The 14,897-nt window shown below is 47.2% G+C and overlaps 1 protein-coding gene across 2 annotated transcripts in view; it reads left to right on the forward strand.

The window, feature by feature from the left end:
- LOC135541410 (copine-9-like) overlaps window positions 1–14,631 on the forward strand; it is a 143,164-nt gene extending 128,533 nt beyond the window's left edge. The window contains exons 18-20 of one of the 2 annotated variants that reach the window (XM_064967639.1): window positions 3,143–3,245; window positions 3,326–3,383; window positions 14,318–14,624. In XM_064967639.1, coding sequence (XP_064823711.1) covers window positions 3,143–3,245; window positions 3,326–3,383; window positions 14,318–14,592 — 436 coding nt within the window. In that variant the 3' untranslated portion in view covers window positions 14,593–14,624. Of the gene's footprint in view, window positions 1–3,142; window positions 3,246–3,325; window positions 3,384–14,317 lie in introns of both variants that reach the window. The other variant, XM_064967638.1, reaches the window with a different exon arrangement.
- Window positions 14,632–14,897: the final 266 nt, after the last annotated feature.

Consider the following 14,897-nt stretch of genomic DNA (forward strand, 5'->3'; position numbering starts at 1 on the left):
ATAGTGATTACTACCACATTCCACCTCAGGTGAAGTTGAAAACAAGCGCTGCAGGGAATTATTTTGGTTCTCCAACACCACCCACCTCTCCTATCCACTGGTTACTGGAGAGGGAGAGAGATTTTCACACATTAGTGTGAGAGAAGTAGACACAAAGAGGTAGAGAGGATGTGATAGTATTCAACTCCATTTACTCTGCACTCTTTTCCTATGCCCCTCCGGCCAGATGGTGAGAGTGAGCCAATCTGACAGGCAGCCAGTGGGTCTTTGTCCACCCCACTGACTCTTACCATTACCTGCCTGACAAACACCTACACAAAAACACTCAACAAAATCTGACATGTTTATGTGAACAGTCTGGACAACGCAACCCTTCTATAACAACAGTCTGGACAATGCAACACTTCTGTAATAACAGTCTTGATAACACAGCACTTCAATAACAACATTCTTGACAATGCAACACTTCTATAACAATGTCTGGACAACGTAACACTTCTATAACAACAGTCTGGACAATGCAACACTTCTATAACAACAGTCTGGACAATGCAACACTTCTATAACAACAGTCTGGACAATGCAACACTTCTATAACAACAGTCTGGACAATGCAACACTCCTATAACAACAGTCTGGACAATGCAACACTCCTATAACAACAGTCTGGACAATGCAACACTCCTATAACAACAGTCTGGACAACGCAACACTTCAACTGTAAAACATAAATTAATATCCTGGGCCTTTATTTGCTTCAATCACACTGAACATAACCAGCGCTTATTCGAGACAGCCTTCTATTTGAGCCACGCGTCTGTTTCCTTAATGCACAAAGCTTTTGCTTAATCAATTGTTGAAAAGACAATCACACTGTTTATTGTGACCAGTATAAACATAATAACAAATCAATCACAGATCAGACTTGTAAATACTACGGTAGGCTTGCGATCATGCACCCGCTGTACTCTTAGTCAAAAATGCTACTTAGCATCAAAGTAGACATGCAAAACTACAAATCCCTGCAAACTCATTTCTAGCTGACACCTTTGCTAACAGGTATGGTGTCAATTTTAAACTTGCACAAGACAGTTAACACAATTGTAAATGTAAAGAATTGTAGCCAATTTATTAATTACTACATTAAGCTAACATTAGTTAATCCAGTGATTCTTACCTTCTTATCTCATCCAGATCATCAGGGCATTTGTAATTCTTTATGATAGCCACATTAGCAGCTAATTAGCATGACATTTTAGGGGGTAAATACAGGCAAATATATTGATAAAAGTCACCTTGTCCTAGAGATATTAACACGGTAATCAAAAGTCATGCCAGGGTAGCTTACATGAAACACAGCCCTTATTGTAAGTGTTTCTAAAGTCCCCTATAGGAAAAATTAATAATGCAAAAACAATTGGAACCATTTCCCTGTTTGACAGCTAGGTTTTATGGGTATTATGAATCATACTGTGATACTCTATTGCGCATTGTATTCTTGTAGTTGCATCGATATCACAGCACATAAATCAAATTGTATTTGTCACAAATACATGGTTAGCAGATGTTAATGCGAGTGTAGCGAAATGCTTGTGCTTCTAGTTCCGACAATGCAGTAATAACCAACAAGTAATCTAACTAACAATTCCAAAACTACTGTCTTATACACACAAGTGTAAGGGGATAAAGAATATGTACATAAAGATATATGAAGGAGGGATGGTACAGAGCAGCATAGGCAAGATACAGTAGATGGTATCGAGTACAGTATATACATATGAGATGAGTATGTAAACAAAGTGGCATAGTTAAAGTGGCTAGTGATACATGTATTACATAAAGATGCAGTAGATGATATAGAGTACAGTATATACGTATACATATGAGATAATAATGTAGGGTATGTAATCATTATATTAGGTAGCATTGTTTAAAGTGGCTAGTGATATATTTTACATCATTTCCCATCAATTCCTATTATTAAAGTGGCTGGAGTTGAGTCAGTGTGTTGGCAGCAGCCACTCAATGTTAGTGGTTGCTGTTTAACAGTCTGATGGCCTTGAGATAGAAGCTGTTTTTCAGTCTCTCGGTCCCAGCTTTGATGCACCTGTACTGACCTCGCCTTCTGAATTCAGTTTGTCTGTGATGTGTACGCCGAGGAACTTAAAACTTACTACCCTCTCCACTACTGTCCCATCTATGTGGATAGGGGGGTGTTCCCTCTGCTGTTTCCTGAAGTCCACAATCATCTCCTTAGTTTTGTTGACGTTGAGTGTGAGGTTATTTTCCTGACACCACACTCCGAGAGCCCTCACCTCCTCCCTGTAGGCCGACTTCAGTGTTCAATGTTCAATGTTTGACCATGTCAAACCAGACTGCTGTCTCATATAATGATGTTGCTCTTCTTTATTGTCTTTATGGTGTTCACTGATTACTCTTAAACAATTTATTTAGACCTGCCGTTTATTTGAAATATAAGTTTATTTGCTGAAATCTGTGCTGATGCCCGGCTATTAAAAGGGACAGACAGCTATTTGAGATTTTGAAGTTTTACAATATGTGAAAATTCTTGACAAAACACAACACTTCTATATCAACAGTCTAGACAATACAACATTTCTGTCACTTAGAAAGTTGTTTTTGAAATTTTTGTTTTAAGCCTATCCCAAACCCTTACTTTAACCATTCAGAGTTAATGCCCTTACCTTAAGAATTCAGATTTAATGCCTAAACTTAAAACCAACCTTAAAAATTTGAAGTTTATGCCTAAACTTGAAATCTGACTTTTGAGAAACGTGGATGAACATCTAATTGTGATGTAAGAACGTGTAGGTCTAGACAACATAATGTCTGACAATGGAGCTCAGTTTAGTGTAACGGTACTCAAATAGTTGTGTAATGCTATAACTACAGAAAACCAGAAAACAGAAGAAAGTCTCTCTCTTTCACACACACACACACACACACACACACACACACACACACACACACACACACACACACACACACACACACACACACACACACACACACACACACACGTATATATACAATATATATATACACACACACACCTACACCTACTCACATACAGTAGACACAGAAGCTGAGGTTTCATCCTGTGGTGTGTTGCTCTATGCAGGTGTGCTGAGGATGTGACTGACGGATCCCAGTATTTTGTGCTGTTGATGATCACAGACGGAGTCATCTCAGACATGGTGCAGACCAAGGAGGCTGTGGTCAATGTGAGTGCTTATCGTGTGTGTGTGGGGGGGGGCACGTATACCTCACACATCACCTTTGTGTGTTATCCCCTTTCTCACAGGCTGCCGCTCTGCCCATGTCTATCATCATAGTGGGAGTAGGCCCTGCTGAGTTTGACGGTAAGTGGGTGTGTGTGCGCATGTGCATCCGGCATGTGTGTGTGCGCGCGCCCAAAGTAGCTAGCTCCACTGTCAAAAAAGCCATTCAAGGTTCACAGCTTCTGATCAGAGGCTTCACAGCCTGTGAACACTACAGATCAGCAGGGTAGGTGACAAAACAACACTTACTGCAATCTCCTTCCCAAAGGTTTTAGGAACTGGTGAATCCCCTCCTCGCTCTCCCCCTGCCTTGAACCTACAGCGAGGATGCCCATCCCTCCTCCTGTAGAGCTGGGCTTTTGCTCTGGATCTGTTATACTCTTCTAACACACCTGATTTGATCCTGACGAGCAGCATGAGTCTTATAGTAGGGTTGGAACAAAAGCCTGCACGCCCAAGGTGCATTGGGCGGAGTAAAACTAACGTTATTAGTAGCTGTCCAGGAAGAGTGGAGTGTTCATTCATTAGCATTGCATTAGCCTCATTGGTAACAGGTCGTGACTCCTGTGTCATGTCTCTCAGTGGATGGGAACTCAGAGTGAGTGACTCCTGGATCGTATTCAATAGGGCAGGCCATGGAAAACGTTTTAAAATGTCTCGAATACGAAAGGAGCAATGTCCATGTCGTCCCTCCCTGTTTTCAGTCCATTTCTTCCGTATGGTGCCTAATGAACACACGCCCGATGGGTCAGACTTTGGCTCTATTACCTTGGTCACCTGGCTTTAGCTCAGAAGGCTAATGGCATAGAAGAAGAATATTACAATGTAAACAATCCATTCACTCACATTGTTTACTCGTGGTACCATTTTGTTTTGCTAACAGTAATATGTAGCAGGAGATAATTCAGTTGGGTTGATATCCTTCTCTACCTACCATGCTCATTTTTATCCCTGGTTAATGATGACAACGCAGCAAGTGCACAACGGCCTGGCCAAGGGAAACCCTGAAATGGCATCCATAGAACAGGATTATGGATGCCTCCCTTTTGCCACTGGTCAAAAGTAGTGGACTAAATAGGGAATAGGGTGCAATTTGTAATTAAGCTTGTTTCTTCCTAGCAAAGTGAGAGAAGGTTTTGTGTTGGACAGCTGAGATCTTCAGAGAAGCAACACAAAGTGGAGACTCTCGCAAAGTTAATATGCCAAATATTCCAAAAGCTAATTGGCTAAGTGATTTTAATGATTAAAAAACTACTGGCGTTAGTTGGGGAAGGGAAAAGGAGAGGGGAAATGAGTCATGCCTAATGACAAGAGAGATAGATCTCTGAGGGACCTATTAGACACTACACAGGGCTGTACGAGGGATCAGGGGTGGCTGCCGTAGTTGTGCGTGCGCGTGTGCGTGCGTGACAGAAAAGGGAGAGAGAGAGTTGGGGAATGTGTATTTAAAAGTGTATACATTAAACCGCTAGAGTTTAATGTGTGGTTCTGTAGTTATTATCTGAACCATTCTGACATAGGACCGTCGTCCCCTCATCCTCGGAACAGGAGGTTATATTGTCGTCAAGGGCTTATATAGGAAGGGAGAGGAGGGCGTGTTTGAAAAGTTTTATAGCCCATGTCCCTTCACAGCGGGCCACTGATTGAGCAGCCCTATCTTATGAAAACCCAAATCTCACATTTTAGAAGCTAAAATCACATTTCATCCCATCACAAATAGTTTCATATTCAAACATTTAAATTGAACAACAATTCCATGTGAATCCGATAACTCTGATGTGTAGACTTTCCACTGTAGAGTTTAAGTCATCTTATCATTGATGAGAAAGTTCTCAGATGACAACCGAACTGACATCACATTCATTAAGTACCACTGCATATGTTCAATTGGTCGGATTACCAGAATATAGTTAATTTCCCCCCACCTTTTGATGTTCCCAGAATCTCTATGTTAACCAAGGGATTTGCAAATGTAATATCAGTAGGGTAGAGAGAGGGAAAAGGGGGGAAGAGGTATTTATGACTGTCATAAACCTACCCCCCAGGCCAACGTCATGACAACTGCTTGCTCCAGAGTGTGTGGTGGGTTGACTGTCATAAACCTACCCCCCAGGCCAACGTCACGACAACTGCCTGCTCCAGAGTGTGTGGTGGGTTGACTGTCATAAACCTACCCCCAGGCCAACGTCATGACAACTGCCTGCTTCAGAGTGTGTGGTGGGTTGACTGTCATAAACCTACCCCCAGGCCAACGTCATGACAACTGCCTGCGCCAGAGTGTGTGGTGGGTTGACTGTCATAAACCTACCCCCAGGCCAACGTCATGACAACTGCTTGCTCCAGAGTGTGTGGTGGGTTGACTGTCATAAACCTACCCCCAGGCCAACGTCATGACAACTGCCTGCTCCAGAGTGTGTGGTGGGTTGACTGTCATAAACCTACCCCCAGGCCAACGTCATGACAACTGCCTGCTCCAGAGTGTGTGGTGGGTTGACTGCTTGCTCCAGAGTGTGTGGTGGGTTGACTGCTTGCTCCAGAGTGTGTGGTGGGTTGACTGCTTGCTCCAGAGTGTGTGGTGGGTTGACTGCTTGCTCCAGAGTGTGTGGTGGGTTGACTGCTTGCTCCAGAGTGTGTGGTGGGTTGACTGCTTGCTCCAGAGTGTGTGTTGGTTGACTGCTTGCTCCAGGGTGTGTGGTGGGTTGACTGCTTGCTCCAGAGTGTGTGGTGGGCTGACTGCTTGCTTTAGAGTGTGGGGTGGGTTGACTGCTTGCTCCAGGGTGTGTGGTGGGTTGACTGCTTGCTCCAGGGTGTGTGGTGGGTTGACTGCTTGCTCCAGGGTATGTGGTGGGTTGACTGCTTGCTCCAGGGTGTGTGGTGGGTTGACTGCTTGCTCCAGAGTGTGTGGTGGGTTGACTGCTTGCTTTAGAGTGTGTGGTGGGTTGACTGCTTGCTTTAGAGTGTGTGGTGGGTTGACTGCTTGCTCCAGAGTGTGTGGTGGGTTGACTGCTTGCTCCAGAATGTGTGGTGGGTTGACTGCTTGCTCCAGGGTGTGTGGTGGGTTGACTGCTTGCTCCAGGGTGTGTGGTGGGTTGACTGCTTGCTTTAGAGTGTGTGGTGGGTTGACTGCTTGCTTTAGAGTGTGTGGTGGGTTGACTGCTTGCTCCAGAGTGTGTGGTGGGTTTACTGCTTGCTCCAGGGTGTGTGGTGGGTTGACTGCTTGCTCCAGAGTGTGGGGTGGGTTGACTGCTTGCTCCAGAGTGTGTGGTGGGTTGACTGCTTGCTCCAGAGTGTGGGGTGGGTTGACTGCTTGCTCCAGAGTGTGGGGTGGGTTGACTGCTTGCTCCAGAGTGTGGGATGGGTTGACTGCTTGCTCCAGAGTGTGGGGTGGGTTGACTGCTTGCTCCAGAGTGTGGGGTGGGTTGACTGCTTGCTCCAGAGTGTGGGGTGGGTTGACTGCTTGCTCCGAAGTGTGTGGTGGTTGGAGAATGTTCCTAACTTTAACTTTAAATGTTATATAGGAAGAGGGGTATTTGATTCATGTACACTTTCATATCCTCCTTTAGCTCAGTCAGAAGGAAGCTGGGGAAATCTCTCCACAGGGAGCCTATGCAAACAGACTGACAATCACACACACACACACACACACACTTGAACATTCCCAGACAGTCCTAGCTAAATTATTGCTTGAGAAAATGCTCTTTGCTACGAAGCTATTTTTTTTGGTCTATTTTAAATGAAAACAGAAAGAAAATGAACTGTTACACAGAAATTATTGTATTTTGAGATAAATACGGCTGCATTGGACCTTGAAGCACCATCTTCTCTCCTCTCTCTTCTGCTATTACCATCCTCCCCTCTCTTACGCTCTCTTTCTCTGTAAATCTTTCCTCTCTCCAAATCCCCCACATGTTTTGATGAAGCCGTTTTTCTGTGGGTGTCTGTGTGTGTGTCTGTACGTGTGTGTGTCTGAGGGTTTTCGTGTGTGTATGTGCGTGCGGTGAACGTGTGTGCATCATCAGTGTGTACTAAGCACCCCTGTGCCTGTAGGTACACACACACACACATACACCTGTGTGTGTCGTGTGTGACATTCATAGGGAACAGAAGGCGGAGTGTGTGTGAGAGTGCATGTGTGTATACACCCCTCTGTCTGTATGTGTGTGTGCGTGCATGACGTTCAAGGGAGCAGGAGGCTCTGTATAAGTCCCTGTGACTCAGGGGATGCCCCCCACATGTCCGGGTTTACCCAAGGCACCTGGCCCCCTTCCCTGCCCTCCTGCTGTCCCTTCACCCCTCTCTTCCTCTGCACTACTATATTCTGCCTACAGCCATCTGTCATCTCTGTAGTGCCATTTATATTATCCCCAGTCAGTCCTCTTCAAACATGCCGAATGATCTCGTCCCAATAGGTATAACGTGCTCCCTTTCCTTCATGCCCACTGATGGGTTGAAGCACTGGATAGGTCTCCAGCCCATTCCCATTCCTCAATACCCAAACACATTTCAGTATCCATGGTGTAGTCCAAGGTTATTCAACTCTGACCCTACAAGGTCCGGAGCCTGCTGGTTTTGTGTTCTACCTGATAATTAATTGCACACACCTGGTGTCCCAGGTCTAAATCAGTCCCTTATTCGAGGGGAACAATGAAAAAATGCAATGGAACTGGCTTTGAGGTCCAGAGTTGAGTTAAAATCTAATTTTATTGGTCAAATACACACGGTTAGCAGATGTTAATGCGAGTGGGGCGAAATGCTTGTGCTTCTAATTCCGTCAGTGTAGTAATATCTAACAATTCCCCAACAACTACCTAATACACACAAATCTAAAGGGGTGAATGAGAATATGTACATGTAAGTATATGGATGAGCGATGGCCGAGCTGCATAGGCAAGGTGCAGTAGATGGTGTAAAATACAGTATATACATGTGATATGAGTAATGTAAGATATGTAAACATTTTTAAAGTGCCATTATTTGAAGTGGCATTATTTAAAGTGACTAGTTATCCATTTATAAAAGTGTCCAGTGATTGGGTCTCAATGTGAGCAGCAGCCTCTCTGAGTTAGTGATTGCTGTTTAACAGTCTGATGGTTTTGAGAAAAAAAGCTGTTTTTCAATCTCTCGGTCCCAGCTTTGATGCACCTGTACTGACCTCGCCTTCTGGATGATTGCGGTGTGAACAGGCAGTGGCTCGGGTGGTTATTGTCCTTGATGATCACCCTCTGGAGAGCCTTGCAGTTGAGGGCAGTGCAGTTGCCGTACCAGGCTGTGTTACAGCCCAACAGGATGCTCTCGATTGTGCATTTGTAAAAGTTTGTCAGGGTTTTGGGTGACAAGCCAAATTTCTTCAGCCTCCTGAGGTTGAAGAGGTGCTGTTTCGCCTTCTTCACCACACTGTCTGTGTGGGTGGACCATTTCAGTTTGTCTGTGATGTGTACGCTGAGGAAGTTAAAACTTTCCACCTTCTCCACTGCTATCCCTTCGATGTGGATAGGGGGGTGCACCCTCTGATGTCCACGATCATCTCCTTTTTCTTGTTGACGTTGAGTGAGAGGTTGTTTTCCTGACACCACACTCCGTGTGCCCTCACCTCCTCCCTGTAGGCTGTCTTGTCGTTGTTGGTGATCAAGCTCACTAATGTTGTGTCGTCTGCAAACTTGATGATTGAGTTGGAGGTGTGCATGGCCACGCGGTCATGTGTGAACAGGGAGTACAGGAGAGGGCTGAGTACACACCATTGTGGGGACCCAGTGTTGACGGTCAGCGAAGTGGAGATGTTGTTTCCTACCTTCCCCACCATGGGTCGGCCCATCAAAGTCCAGGACCCAGTTGCACAGGGCAGGGTTGAGACGCAGGGCCTCCAGCTTGATGATGAGCTTGGAGGGTACTATGGTGTTGAATGCTGAGCTGTAGTCAATGTACAGCATTCTTTCATAGGTATTTTGTTTTGTCCAGATGGGAAAGGGCAGTATGCAGTGTGAGGTGATAGCGTCATCTGTGGACCTGTTGGGGCGGTATGCAAACTGAGGTGGATCTAGGGTGGCCGGTAAGGTGGTGGTGGTGTTATAGGGGTTTAGACTATTAGACATTTTACGGAATCCATATTAGGAAGTTGTACGTTCTCAGACAAGACTTCCTAATATAGATGCCGTAGATTATTATTAAAGGGGTATTGCAGTTAAAAACGTGATTGTCCTGTTTAAAATATGAAATAAATATATTTCTATAATACTATGAAATTGGGATGGAGCCTGTTCAGGTGGGATGGAGTTTTTTTCCCAGGTCATGCTGTCACAATCTGATCTGATTGTAATAAACCAATGACAGTTATTCTGGGTAAGGGGGTGGAAGGGGGTTGGCTCTAGACCATCCTATCAGCCAATCAGGGTTGTGTATCTTCAAATTTGTTTCCAAATGCCCACATGGTCAGACTGAGCATTTCAAGGGCAAAATGAGGTTCAGGGAAATAAATGATCTGAAATGCATTTGAGTTATTTTCATTAAATAAACACACACAGTGATTTATTAGACATGCAGTGATGATTTTAAAAACATGTAATAAAAAGTATACATTGTGGCTTTAGAATCAGTCCTAATAATGTTAGTTTGAAGTTTGTGGATATTTTTTTTTAAATATGTTTTTTTGTGGGGTTTACGTAGAGGATTATGTCTTTACCCCAATATTATTTTATTAGTTGAGCTTTTGGCAAACAAAGTGGCCTATGGTGCCATACTTACCACAAATCCAGCACATATTAAAAGCACCTATAACATTCTGTCTAACATTGGAGATATGTGTCGTTATCTCTGGCTGACTCTACCTCTGCCTCTAACTCTGATTTCCTTCTCTCTTCCTACTGCTGTCCCATTTCTCTACCTCTGTCTCTAACTCTGACTTTCTCGATCTCTGACTCTCTCTGTCACTGACTCTCTCTCTCTGACTCTTTCTCTCTCTCTGACTCTGTCTCTGATTCTCTGTCTGATTCTCTCTCTGACTATCTGTCTGTCTCTTTCTGCCTCTGCCTCTCTCTGGATCTCTCTGACTGTCTGTCTTTCTCTCGGACTCTCTCTGTCTCTGACCCTCTCTCTCTCACTCTGTTTCTGACTATCTCTTTCTCTGACTATCTGTCTCTACCTCTGCCTCTCTCTCTGACTCTATGTCTCTCCCTCTCTATCTCTCTCTTTTTCTCTCTCTCTGTCTGTCTGTCTGTCTGTCTGTCTGTCTCTGACGCTCTCTGTCTCTGTCTCTGACGCTCTCTATCTCTGTCTCTGACGCTCTCTGTCTCTGTCTCTGTCTTTGACGCTCTCTGTCTCTGTCTCTGACGCTCTCTGTCTCTGTCTCTGACGCTCTCTGTCTCTGTCTCTGACTCTGACGCTCTCTGTCTTTGTCTCTGACGCTCTCGGTCTCTGTCTCTGACGCTCTCTGTCTCTGTCTCTGACGCTCTCTGTCTCTGTCGCTCTCTGTCTCTGACTCTGTCTCTGTCTCTGATGCTCTCTGTCTCTGTCTCTGACGCTCTCTGTCTCTGTCTCTGACGCTCTCTGTCTCTGTCTCTGACGCTCTCTGTCTCTGTCTCTGACGCTCTCTGTCTCTGACTCTGTCTCTGTCTCTGACTCTGTCTCTGACGCTCTCTGTCTCTGTCTCTGACGCTCTCTGTCTCTGTCTCTGACGCTCTCTGTCTCTGTCTCTGACGCTCTCTGTCTCTGATTCTGTCTCTGTCTCTGACGCTCTCTGTCTCTGTCGCTCTCTGTCTCTGTCTCTGACGCTCTCTGTCTCTGTCTCTGACGCTCTCTGTCTCTGTCTCTGACGCTCTCTGTCTCTGTCTCTGTCTCTGTCTCTGACGCTCTCTGTCTCTGTCTCTGTCTCTGTCTCTGACGCTCTCTGTCTCTGTCTCTGACGCTCTCTGTCTCTGTCTCTGACTCTGACGCTCTCTGTCTCTGATGCTCTCTGTCTCTGTCTCTGACGCTCTCTGTCTCTGTCTCTGATGCTCTCTGTCTCTGTCTCTGACGCTCTCTGTCTCTGTCTCTGTCTCTGACGGTCTCTGTCTCTGTCTCTGACGCTCTCTGTCTCTGTCTCTGACACTCTCTGTCTCTGTCTCTGACGCTCTCTGACTCTGTCTCTGTCTCTGACGCTCTCTGTCTCTGTCTCTGACGCTCTCTGTCTCTGTCTCTGACGCTCTCTGTCTCTGTCTCTGTCTCTGACGCTCTCTGTCTCTGTCTCTGACGCTCTCTGTCTCTGACTCTGACGCTCTCTGTCTCTGACGCTCTCTGTCTCTGTCTCTGACGCTCTCTGTCTCTGTCTCTGACGCTCTCTGTCTCTGACGCTCTCTGTCTCTGTCTCTGTCTCTGACGCTCTCTGTTTCTGTCTCTGACGCTCTCTGTCTCTGACGCTCTCTGTCTCTGTCTCTGACGCTCTCTGTCTCTGTCTCTGACGCTCACTGTCTCTGACGCTCTCTGTCTCTGTCTCTGTCTCTGACGCTCTCTGTTTCTGTCTCTGACGCTCTCTGTCTCTGTCTCTGACGCTCTCTGTCTCTGTCTCTGACGCTCTCTGTCTCTGTCTCTGACGCTCTCTGTCTCTGTCTCTGACGCTCTCTGTCTCTGACTCTGACACTCTCTGACTCTGACGCTCTCTGTCTCTGACGCTCCCTGTCTCTGTCTCTGACGCTCTCTGTCTCTGTCTCTGACGCTCTCTGTCTCTGTCTCTGATGCTCTCTGTCTCTGTCTCTGACGCTCTCTGTCTCTGTCTCTGACGCTCTCTGTCTCTGACTCTGACGCTTTCTGACTCTGACGCTCTCTGTCTCTGACGCTCCCTGTCTCTGTCTCTGACGCTCTCTATCTCTGTCTCTGACGCTCTCTGTCTCTGACGCTCTCTGTCTCTGTCTCTGATGCTCTCTGTCTCTGTTTCTGACGCTCTCTGTCTCTGTCTCTGACGCTCTCTGACTCTGACGCTCTCTGACTCTGACGCTCTCTGACTCTGACGCTCTCTGACTCTGACGCTCTCTGTCTCTGTCTCTGACGCTGACGCTCTCTGTCTCTGACGCTCTCTGTCTCTGTCTCTGACGCTCTCTGTCTCTGTCTCTGACGCTCTCTGTCTCTGACGCTCTCTGTCTCTGACGCTCTCTGTCTCTGTCTCTGACGCTCTCTGTCTCTGTCTCTGACGCTCTCTGACTCTGACGCTCTCAGACTCTGACGCTCTCTGTCTCTGTCTCTGACTCTGACGCTCTCTGACTCTGATGCTCTCTGTCTCTGTCTCTGACTCTGACGCTCTCTGTCTCTGACGCTCTCTGTCTCTGACGCTCTCTGTCTCTGTCTCTGACGCTCTCTGTCTCTGTCTCTGACGCTCTCTGACTCTGACGCTCTCTGACTCTGATGCTCTCTGTCTCTGTCTCTGACGCTCTCTGACTCTGATGCTCTCTGTCTCTGTCTCTGACGCTGACGCTCTCTGTCTCTGACGCTCTCTGTCTCTGACGCTCTCTGTCTCTGACGCTCTCTGTCTCTGACGCTCTCTGTCTCTGTCTCTGACGCTCTCTGTCTCTGTCTCTGACGCTCTCTGTCTCTGTCTCTGTCTCTGACGCTCTCTGACTCTGACGCTCTCTGACTCTGATGCTCTCTGACTCTGACGCTCTCTGTCTCTGACTCTGATGCTCTCTGACTCTGATGCTCTCTGTCTCTGACTCTGACGCTCTCTGACTCTGACGCTCTCTGACTCTGACGCTCTCTGTCTCTGACGCTCTCTGTCTCTGTCTCTGACGCTCTCTGACTCTGACGCTCTCTGACTCTGACGCTCTCTGAGCTCTGTCTCTGACTCTGACGCTCTCTGACTCTGACGCTCTCTGTCTCTGACGCTCACTGTCTCTGTCTCTGACGCTCTCTGTCTCTGTCTCTGACGCTCTCTGTCTCTGTCTCTGACGCTCTCTGTCTCTGTCTCTGTCTCTGACGCTCTCTGTCTCTGTCTCTGACGCTCTCTGTCTCTGTCTCTGTCTCTGACGCTCTCTGTCTCTGTCTCTGACGCTCTCTGTTTCTGTCTCTGACGCTCTCTGTCTCTGACGCTCTCTGTCTCTGTCTCTGACGCTCTCTGTCTCTGTCTCTGACGCTCTCTGACTCTGACGCTCTCTGACTCTGATGCTCTCTGTCTCTGTCTCTGACTCTGACGCTCTCTGACTTTGATGCTCTCTGTCTCTGACGCTCTCTGTCTCTGTCTCTGACGCTCTCTGACTCTGACGCTCTCTGACTCTGACGCTCTCTGACTCTGACGCTCTCTGTCTCTGACGCTCTCTGTCTCTGTCTCTGACGCTCTCTGTCTCTGTCTCTGACGCTCTCTGTCTCTGTCTCTGACGCTCTCTGTCTTTGTCTCTGACGCTCTCTGTCTCTGACGCTCTCTGTCTCTGACGCTCTCTGACTCTGACGCTCTCTGTCTCTGACGCTCTCTGTCTCTGACGCTCTCTGTCTCTGACGCTCTCTGACTCTGACGCTCTCTGTCTCTGACGCTCTCTGTCTCTGACGCTCTCTGACTCTGACGCTCTCTGACTCTGACGCTCTCTGACTCTGACTCTGTCTCTGTCTCTGATGCTCTCTGTCTCTGACGTTCTCTGTCTCTGTCTCTGACGCTCTCTGTCTCTGTCTCTGACGCTCTCTGTCTCTGACGCTCTCTGTCTCTGACGCTCTCTGTCTCTGGCGCTCTCTGTCTCTGTCTCTGACGCTCTCTGTCTCTGTCTCTGACGCTCTCTGTCTCTGTCTCTGACTCTCTGTCTCTGACGCTCTCTGTTTCTGACTCTGACACTCTCTGACTCTGTCTCTAACTCTGACGCTCTCTGACTCTGAAGCTCTCTGACTCTGACGCTCTCTGACTCTGACGCTCTCTGTCTCTGTCTCTGACGCTCTCTGTCTCTGTCTCTAACTCTGACGCTCTCTGACTCTGAAGCTCTCTGACTCTGACGCTCTCTGTCTCTGTCTCTGACGCTCTCTGTCTCTCTCTCTCTCTGTTTCTGACGCTCTCTGTCTCTTTCTCTGCTCTGTAGCGATGGAGGAACTGGACGGTGATGAGGTCAGAGTGTCCTCTAAGGGGCGCATTGCTGAGCGAGATATAGTCCAGTTTGTGCCGTTCCGGGACTATATTGACCGCCAGGGCAACCAGGTGCTGAGCATGGCACGGCTGGCCAAGGACGTGTTGGCAGAGATCCCTGAGCAGCTGCTGGGTTTCATGAAAACGAGAGACATCGAGCCCCAGCCTGCCCTGCCCACCTCCTCCACCACCACTACCGCCCCTCTAGGACTCAACAACCTGTGCATCTGAAAGTGGGGTTTGGGTGGGGTGGGGTCAGAGGTCGGGGGGGGTCTTAGGTCTAGGGCCATAGGGCCATGGTTTGGACCATTTTCAGTTGCAGCGAATACCTGAAGAGACACACTGAAGCAGTTGGTGTGCACATGAACACACACACACACACACACACACACACACACACACACACACACACACACACACACACACACACACACACACACACACACAGGCAGTTGCTGTCCTAGTCAGAGGGGTAGACTGCAATAGCACTAAAGCTTTTTCACTACCGCTCCTTCCATGTTGAGGTCAGCTCTTTT

The sequence above is a fragment of the Oncorhynchus masou genome, chromosome 6 (assembly GCF_036934945.1).
Source record: "Oncorhynchus masou masou isolate Uvic2021 chromosome 6, UVic_Omas_1.1, whole genome shotgun sequence".
In the NCBI taxonomy this organism is placed as follows: Eukaryota; Metazoa; Chordata; class Actinopteri; order Salmoniformes; family Salmonidae; genus Oncorhynchus; species Oncorhynchus masou.